The 10,088-nt window shown below is 45.3% G+C and overlaps 1 protein-coding gene across 1 annotated transcript in view; it reads left to right on the top strand.

Moving 5' to 3' along the window:
- rbfox3a (RNA binding fox-1 homolog 3a) overlaps window positions 1-6,770 on the top strand; it is a 119,456-nt gene extending 112,686 nt beyond the window's left edge. The window contains 2 exon segments of the mRNA XM_084077717.1: window positions 3,608-3,686; window positions 6,660-6,770. Coding sequence (XP_083933843.1) covers window positions 3,608-3,686; window positions 6,660-6,704 — 124 coding nt within the window. The 3' untranslated portion in view covers window positions 6,705-6,770.
- Window positions 6,771-10,088: the final 3,318 nt, after the last annotated feature.

Below are 10,088 nucleotides of genomic sequence, written 5' to 3'. Positions count from 1 at the left end.
AAAAGACGAACGGCAGCCATTGTTGTTGTCCGAGTGCCTTCACTGTTTACTTTAGTTTTTAAAACGGTCTCAAACTTCTTTTTTGAGGCACGGAATTTACTATTAAGATATCGTTTGGATAGAATTTAGTTGTTTAACTTCATATATGTGGTCAATTAATCATGACAGAGCCTATTTAAAAATATGAATTTAGAGAACCGGCAGGGGCGGGGAGTGACACGCATGTATCCCAATAAGGCAACCTATTTTCGGCATGGCCGTCCCAAAAGTCCCGTTGCGTCACATAGTCTGGAGCTCGTCAACATGAACTGCTGATTGGCTGAAGGGGAAAAACGATCATTGGTTGAAGGGGTTGTCAGTCAACGGTATTACTCCCGCCCAACTCCAGCCCACAGCGATTATTGCAGAAAGGCGGTTCAGGCCAGACTCTCTCCTGAAATCAAATGGAAATGAGATTTCCGGAGGGAGGGTTTACCAGGCTACTTTCCTCCACCATCAACATCATCATCATCATCATCATCATCATGGCATACTGCTATGGTTCTCAACCTCTTCTGGATCAGGGCCCACTTGAGAATCTCGAAAGCGCTGGCCCCCAAAGAAAACATTTTTTTCCCTTTAAAACTAAGGTTTCAAAGAAAAATACCTGCCTCTTTTTCTTAAACCAATGTTATATCATTAAAATCTTAGTGTATTGGGCGGCCCTCTTGCAATACCCTCGCGGCCCCACCAGTGGTCCCCGGCCCCGCAGGTTGAGAACCACTGGCATACCGCGCTCTCCCTGGGTCTCTGGGTAAACCCCCACCCAGCACTGAACCCCCTCTCTTATCTGTGCCCCCCAGACCTCTAGCATGGCGCCCGCCGAGCCGCGCGCCTCCTCTCCTTTTTTTTGGGGGGTGAGGAGGAGGAGGAAGGAATACAAGAAAAGAAAAGAGAGAAAGAGAAGAGGAGAAAAAAAAAGAAAGAATGGATGGATGAGGCAGGATGCAGAGCAGAGGAACGAATAAGGCCTTCGCCCCACAGTGGCATCGGAGTCAGGGTTGCCAGATTCTGCTCATTATAAATTCCCCGCAAAGACTTTATTTGAAAATAGCCGATCTACAAGCTCACAACGCGTCGCATCGCGACGCGTTGTGAGCTTGTAGATCTGCTATTTTCAAATAGCTGATGTACATGTTAAAGTGCACATGTGGCCCATAGTCGCTTCTTTTGGGCTGGTTTTCTTAGACCTGGTTGCTTGTTTCTCTCACAGAATCTGGCAACACTGATCGGAGAGAGAGAGAGAGAGAGAGGGCGGGGGGGGGGGGGGGGTGAAAGGGGAGCGGGGAGAAGAAGGACTGGCGAGGGGAGGAGGAGGAGGGTGGGGGGGGGATTAGTTCCAAGCCAGTGCTGGTGAATAGACTGGGTATAAGCCTCGGGAGACAGACTGAGAGAGATACAGGGGTGGGGGTGGGGGAGGGGAGGGGGGGACAGCGACCATGGGAGACCAAGGGGAGGAAGACGAGGAGCCGGCGGAGAGAGAGAGGAAGAAGAGGACATGGGGGCACGGAGGGGGCACGGGGAGAAGAAGAGGGAGAAGAAGAAAAAAAATATCGCTTTCTTTTTTGCAGTGACACTCCCTTCTTAAACCCAGAGACCCCACCCCACCCCGCCCCGCCCCCACCCCCACCCGCTCGTTTCAACCAGTTCTCCCTCTGATGTCTCCTGTGACTCATTTCTTTCTCTCTACTAACCTATATTTCTTCCCCCCCCCCCCCTCCATATGCATTCTCTCTCTTTTCACCCTAAAGCATCATTTTCCTCCCCCTCATATCTTTTTGTTCATAATCCCATTTCTCTCTCTCTCTCTCTCTCTCTCTCCTTGGAGCTACTCATGTCTTCTTATCACTTCGTGTCCCCCCCACCCCGCTTTCCTTAGCCCCCCTCTCCTCCGCCTGGCGTTACTTTGCATCGTGTCACCCCCCCCCCCCCCCCCCTCCACCCCCCACTTGTGCTCCAGAAGATAAAACACTCACCCCCGTTTTCTCATAAATTGGAGCGAGGTAAAACAAATCATTGCAATCACACACTCTCACCTTTACGGCGTACATTTATAGGGAGAGCATCGATTGCGTTCTCATCCCATAGGCCCTGTCCTTAACGTGAGTGAGAGAGATGGGTGAGGGGGGGTGGGGTGGGGGGGGGATGATTATAGATCCCCTCTCTGGACCCCAGTTAAAATCGACGACCCGACGCCTTATGTCTCTCATGCATACTCATTGTGGAAGGACTTGACAGTCCCTTATCCGTTATCAAACCCCGCCGTGCCGCCGTCAGAGGCAGGCAGAGCAACACACCCAGAGGTTTATGTGTCCGGCGGTATGGGGGGGGGGGGGTCAGGGAGGGGGGTCAGGGAGGGATGTGAAAAACAATTAACACAGTGTTTCCAATTTGATGGCACTGGTCGTTGATTTGTCTCATTTCACAGAGTCCATATAGTTTTATATTTGGGGAGTAAGTCAAAGTGTCACTTCGAAGCACCAGGGGGAACGCCCCTAATCACTCACACACACACGCAAGACACACGCACACGCGCACGCACACACACGCACGCACGCACGCACACACACACACACGCGCGTGCGCACACACACTCTTCTTGATGCTATTATAGACTTCTAAACTTAAAGTCTTCGAGATGTACTACAAGTCACGTTTATCTGTAAGGCATCTTGGCATGGTTAGCCACTTAAACCCTCCTTAACCTATAAGCTACGCTAGCCCTCCTCCCTTTTTTCCCTCTACACCAAATCTCTTATATATTATAGCTGCATTCTGCATCTGTGAGCTTGTAGATTGGCTATTGTCGCAGAATGTTCGCCCCCCCCAGAATAGGTTAGGGTTCATGTGTTTAATACGTCGTGGATTACACAGACCTCTGTTGTGATCCGAACAGAGGTGGTGGTGGCCGCTTATTCAGTCGAATCCCCTCCTCTGCAGGCCAGCACGAGCTCTGAGAACATGATGACAGAATGGTGGTGCGGCACGGCATGTTCTGAATCGCTTTGCCAAAAATTGACGGTCTACAAGCTCACAAAGCATCGCAATGCGATGCGTTGTGAGCTTGTAGATCGGCTATTTTTGGCCAATTTTCCTCCCGGAATATGGATGCTGGGATTCAAGTTGTTAAGTACATAAAGAGAATATACACATTTGCAGAGGTGGCCGGAAGATATGAGACATGACTGATAGAGCTGAGCTAGACAAGGCAGGACAGGAACAGACTGTATGCTGGACATACGGGCGTGTGATAAAGAGTAAGATACACACGCAAGCGCATTATCTATACTGTATGATTACACAGTTTGAGAACGAAGTATAGTAATAAGATCATGTCAGATGAATTGTACTTAAACGATTTGATCCTGTTACAGTCTCCCGATAAAGAGCAGACGGTGACGCAAACATATCTACATATCTATTATGCACCAATCTATATGCCTATGCAGATGAGGAGTTGAAAAAGAACCGATTCTGTGGTGTGTGTGTGACAAACCTCCAATATATTATAACAAGGTAATATATAGAAAGATAAAACATAAATCCCTCTTTCCTATGTTTATTCCAGTTACGGCAGAGTCTATGCAACAGCAGACCCATATCACCACACGATTGGTCCTGCAGCCACATACAGTGTGGGCACTATGGTAAGTCTTATTCTCTCTCTGTTTGTATCCTATGTTACAATTCATTACCATTGTGTAGATTCAGCCTGACCAATTGTATAGGCAATGTACAAATTGAATATGATTAGAGACCGACTGTGTGAATGTTGTGAGTATAAAGTACAATATCGGCTGTGTCCTTGTTGTACTATCACCGAGCGGCAGTTCTGTGTGTAAATGTGGTATATTTAGTGGATAGCGACTGTAAAGGTAGGTTGTACATAAATGTTTTGACGACATGGAAGATGCTGTATCAGTTGTTATTCCTGTAAAGTGTGTGTTTCCCTCTGTGAGAGATCCGTTTTAATGTTTAATGTGAGCTCTTGCCACTTCAGTAAATGAAAAAGGCACGTTGCCTTATTCTCAAACTCCCCATTCAATTTCATTGGCCTGAAGCTGCTTGCTTCGAATCCAACTGAGACCGTGAATTCTTCCCCACGTGGAGGAAGGAGTCTCTGAAAATTTTTCGAGGGGAGACAGTCGAATGGTTAATGTTTGTTTTTAGCTAGCTTTGCAGCTAACATCAAAGATGAAAAAAAAAAAAAAATCTTCGAAAAGAAAGAAAGAAAGAAACAGGGAAAAAAAAGGGAAGTACAATTTGTTTTCTTTCGCAGAGTGTGGGTAGGGACTTCCTCCAAAGATTAACGACCATCCAGTGCGTGCATGCTTCGACGTGTCGTGGGAGATTAAAGTAAGAGGGAGAGAAAGAGAAAGATAGACGAAGAAAGAACGAAAGACAGAGAGAAAGAAAGAAAGAGAAAGAGGCAGAGAAAATGATTTCATGGTACCAAGCTCGCTGTCGCTCGAGATGCTGATTGGCCCACAACGTTGGAGCGCAGACAGATGAGAGGAGTGCTATGTGCCGACATGCTTGTGACGGCGGAAAGCGCACTACTCCCCAACGCCCCCCCCCCGCCTCCCTAAACCCCTCAATCCCCCCACTTCCACCCCCAGCCCTCGTGCAGCTGCTAGCTAAAAGCCTTCATTAATTACGACCATTTTTTTTCTCTTCATTTACTTAATTAAAACTGTGGCCTGTGTTTTCCTCCTTATTACTCTTTCTTCTCTTTCTCTTCCTCCAAAATTGTCCTCCCTTTTTCCCCAGATGTAATGTAACGTAGCGTACACTGCACATTTTATATACAGTATTTTCCAGCCCTCTCATAACAAGTACAGAACTCAAACTTGTGTTAGAACTTCACCTCGTCTCACACACTGCACTGTAGCTCCAATTTAAAATTTGGAGCTAAAAAAAGAAAAAAAAAGAAAAACTTTACTGAGATCAATCTCGTCAGATGTAATTAATAACAGTCGCGTTGAGAAGGGTAGGGATGACGTGCAAAGAACCTTGAACCTTCAGCTTTTCCAGCCAAGCCGAGATGAAATCCTAATGAGTCAAACGACCATGTGCCTCGTGCAGTCTCCTCCTCACCAGCCTTCTGTTTTATTCTGTTTTAAGCACGAGGAGAAAAGACGGAATGCTTTTTTGATTAGAGGTTCCATAGTTAAAAGCCTTTTGCTAATTAGGTCCTGTGAGGCAAAGTTTTTTTCCCGCTGAACTTTGGTTGTAGCGAGGATAATGCTAAGGCGAGGTTAGTGTCGGCTCTGCGAGCTAGCTCAGGATGCAGTCTTTGAGGACTGGGCTCGCTGAGTGTCTGGAGTTCACCACTGAAGCCAGCCAAGGGGTGGGCAAACTTCCTGGGCACACAGTCACTGAGCCGTTTTCCATGGCTGGCATGATCAGCCAGTGCCAGACAGGGAAAACCACCAGTGCTTTTATGTCTTATTAAACGCTGCTAATTAGAATAATACAAGCATAGAATAAGTTAATACTTTTATAATAAAACAAGCAATAATACAGTCATTTTAATACAGGTAACATTAAAGATAAAAAAGATAAAATGTGTGAGAGAAAAGTTTTTTGCACATCAAACAATAATGTTAATAATTGTTTTTGATCAGCGCAGTTGATCACCTCAATAGCCTGATCTGATCACCTTGTCGATCAAAAAGAGGTGTTTTCCACTGCTATTCCTAACAATAGCACAAACAAGCAGATCTACAAGCTCACAGCACATCACATGTGTTGCATTGTGAGCTTGTAGATTGGCTACCTTTGCCATTTTTGGAATCTAAGAATAAATAAATGCTTTTGGAAGAAAAATAAATACATAGTGGTGCTTAAGCAGGACAGTGATATACTGTAGATCCTACCAGAGACAGAACAGAGATACAGATCAGCTAACTCGTTCAGCTAGAGTAGGACGCAAAAAGACCCGAGTTAGGGAACCATGCTGTGTTTATTAGAGGATCAAAAGAATGTTATACAGTACATGCTTATGCAGGGTATTTGACTGACCTATTTAAAGGAACATCCTATGGTGGAAAAACTATTTACTATCTCAACTAACAAAAAAAAAGAATTTAATTTATTTTCTTCTCTTTGCCAACTGACTGATGAGCTTCTATCTAGCTGCGAGCATGTGTTGCAAATATGCCAGCATTTTTACTAATGATGCCGCATTTGGAATGCTAACAGCGATAAATAGCCGATTCTAGGCTAGTTAAAGTGCCAAAATCGATGACAGGTGCACCATGGGAAACAGATCAAACTTCAAAATGTAACATATTCCATTTGAAGCAAAGCAGCACATTTAAATGGGCTCAAAGTTAAAGATTAGTCACTAATTATAAGCCTTGCCAGGTTTTGGAGAAGTCTATTATTTAGCGAATGCCCAACAAATTACTTTACTTTTTTTCCCCTTTTATTTTCACACTGTACAAGTAGTACTTTTTATTCCACAAACACACTCTCTGAAAGAGAAGCTACACAACTGGAAAAAGGGAGGAACATTTCTTGGGGGGGAAGGAGAGAAGTTGATCTAATATTAATAATTTGAACCAAGGTTCCTATATTGAATACTGATTGGCGCTTTTTCATCTTTGATGTTGCAGGCTAGCCTTTACAGAGGAGGGTGCAGTCGCTTCACTCCCTACTAGACAGAGGGAGACTCCCCCTCCCCCCTTTCCCCAGCAAAACAGACACAAAAAAAATATCACTAACTAAACGCCTCCTTCTTCATGGAAAACTAAAACAAAACGCTTCTGGGTGGCAAATCTGACCCTGAAACTCAAGACTCTCGCTGTCAAGTTGCTGTCCCATTTTCAAAAGATTTCTCTTAACTTTATGCATTGCCATTGGTGTGCTGTGCTTATTTTGGAGAGACAAAAAAAAAAAAAAGGAAAGAAAGATGCCCTTTGTTACGCTGTTATTGTGCATTGATTTGAATGTATTTGTTTTTCTTTGATATGTCTATGTATGTTGTTTGGAACTGGAAAGAACCAGAAAAAAGCCCCTGCAGTGCTGCAGCCACAGTAGAGAGAAAAGTCGAGGAGTCATAAGGAGGAAGAGAGAACTTTCAATGCTCTTGCTCTCCTTGCCCTCGCTTTCTCTTAAGTTATTGGGCTTGTAACTTAGCTCCTATGGGGTGGGCCTTTGCGCTACTTTTAATTCCATCTAATTTCCTCTGCCGTTATTGTTTCAATTAGTCATCTCTCCCATATACATTAAGGGCAGTAATGTTCGGCAATTCCAGTTTGAGCAACAAATTTCAAATTGGATTTTATTAAGTAAATGATACAGCCCGCTCTGCCCCCGGAGAGAATTGGCTCTAAGTGTGCAGATAACCGGAGCTAAGTTTCAGACCGATTTAATGGGACTTAAAGTTGTTCAGCCGAAGGAGGCGGAACCGCAACAAAGCGGTTACCAGGAAGTGATGCATTATGGAATGCAGAGGTGAGAGGAAGAAAGTGATGTATGCTAGAATCCGGGGCAGAGGGGGAAGTGATGTATTGCAGCGTGCGGAGCGAGAGCTGTGGCAGCCATTGCAGAACGGGCCGGCAGTGTGTTACCGAGGCCATTGATCGCAGGCACAGTGCCAGAGGCACTAGGTATCCCATCACTGCTGAATAGTTTTAAAGGAGAACGCCACCTTATTTTCACACAGAAAAGCTCCTACAATACACAGTGTAATCCTCAGTGTTCACTCATCTCTGAGAGTTACAAATGGATAAATTAACACAATAAGCAATAATACTGTATTTATTTGAATCTACAAAAAAAAAAAGAATGTTTAGCCGTTAATGTATTGATGGAAAATCTTACTGTGTTCGTCATTCCAGAGCATATATTGCCGAGTTGCTGGAGTATTGTTCCTAACAAGTACATCTTAAGAGTCACAGCTGTTGTGCAACGATAACAGGAGTGTGAATTCTCCTGCGAAAATGAAATATGACATACATCTACAGTATACGTGGTCGTACGTCAATCTACATCGCAATTATTTTACGGAGAGAATCCTTCCAACCATACAGTTCAGGTATGCTGACTTGATATCAGTGGAGACAGATAGAGCAGCGCGAACACTTGGCTCACCTCGCCTCTTAAGAGAATTAAGCTCTTCATGAAAAAGTTTGGAACAATCTTCCCAGTTGTGTGAGCATACTGTACACCCAGTGTAGCTTATAATATAATTAGACAACTTTTTCTCCCTCCAGGAGTGTGGGAGGCAGGTTTCAACTGCCAATTACTGGAAATCCTTAATGCAGAGCTGAGGAGCTGAAGTTTGGCTTTGGGCTGTTATTTTTTTCTTTTTGTCCTTTCCTTCTTTTTTTTCCTTTTTTGGAATTACCTGTCTTTTGTGGACAAACCCAAAGCAGGAGTTAGCGATATTATACGCTCCTAACTAGATTGGATCGCGCGGTCGTCTCTTGAAATTGGGTTCATGCGCTTCGCCTCGCAATATTAGTATCTAGGAGTATGTAGAAGATTACCGACAGGGATACTATTGATTACAATTGGATAGCGTAATGGGACCACATGGTCGATGTCGCATAGTGACCTCTATTACACCGGTCCGGTGGTCTCTCGAGCTCTGAGACGAAATTTATCAATTCAGAATAGTGACCAAAGTGGACTCCATTCTCCAGACTATTCATCGTCAAAGCCGAGTGTGGAAAACTAAATCCAACTCTGTATCAATACACTCACTAAAGCACTTTTGAGGTGCTTTTCCCCCCTAGACTCTTCTCTGTTTTTGTATGCATTGAAAGAGCTTGTGGAGTTTCACAGGAGATCTTTGGGTGCGCAGCAAAGATTAGCCGAGGGCCAGGAGACCCCTTGTGAGTCGGTATCGATTAATCCTTATCTCCGGGCGTCCATCTTTGTTCTGTTGAACGTTGAGAGGAAACGGGATGGGGGGGATGGACAACAATTTGTGATGTTACGCTCGTCCCACCCAGAACCTGCCCTCAGACGGACTATTGGATGTCAAGTAAAAGCAAAAGAAATATAGGATCCTCAATGTAAAGCCGAGACCTTTCACTCTGCTCGGTTTGATTACTTTCCCGTGGCAGAACTGTCACCTAAAGCTCTAATTTAGCCCCAATAAAAAAAAAAGCCGCCATAGTAGTGGAGAGATGGAGAAGATCAGTTGTTGTTGTTAAAACTTTCTATCAACCACGGCTTGAGATAGTTTTTCATTCGGCTTTCCCTCCATTCGCCGGCGGGAGATTGACTCTCAAGGTGACTCTCGCTCCCCTCTGTTGGTCCCTAGGTGTGTGTGTTTTAAAGAGGTCCGGAGTGGAGGTGTCAGGCCATCTCTTGATAAGTCCTGGGGGTCATTGAGAGAACACAGTGGTTGCTCAGACCAATAACCCCGGGCCAGCTGCGAAATAGCCTCTCTCTCCTTATCCCAGCTCCCTTACAACACTCATCATCTCACCTCCTGTATGGTCAGCCGACAGAGGAAGGTGTACACACACGCGCGAGCGCGTACACACCCCCGCACGCATGCAAGTATATCCACAGTTTAAGAAAAGCATGCTAAAAGCAACATGGACAATGTTCCTTGCCTAATACACCTACACATTCTGTTAGCTCACTGATCTCTCTCCCTCCCTCACACAGTCACACACACACACACGTACGCACGCACACACACGGCTCCCAGCAAATAGCATCCGCACCTGCTGTGCGTGATGGGATCGTAAAGACGGGAGTCAGTAGCAGCGCAGGAAGAAAGAGGGAGTCTGTGGAGAAGCGGGCGACCGAGGCAATTTACCCCGCAGATTAGAGATAAGAGAGTTCAGTCAATAAGCACTGATCTCATTTGAAGATACACGAGACTGACTAGACTCTCGCACACACACACACGCGCGCGCGCGCAAACACACACACACACACACACACACACACACACACGCACCCACGCACACACTAGCTGGTCTGTTGTTGTGTCTGCTGTCTCCCGACCTTCTCTCTCTCTCCCTCTCTCTCTCTCTGTTCCCAATGAGGATCATTGTTGCAGTAAATATGGATTAGAT

Source organism: Gymnoscopelus microlampas, assembly GCF_963454915.1.
Source record: "Gymnoscopelus microlampas genome assembly, chromosome: 14".
In the NCBI taxonomy this organism is placed as follows: domain Eukaryota; kingdom Metazoa; phylum Chordata; class Actinopteri; order Myctophiformes; family Myctophidae; genus Gymnoscopelus; species Gymnoscopelus microlampas.
Note: the sequence above shows the minus strand (reverse complement) of the source record. Positions and strands in the feature narration are given on the sequence as shown.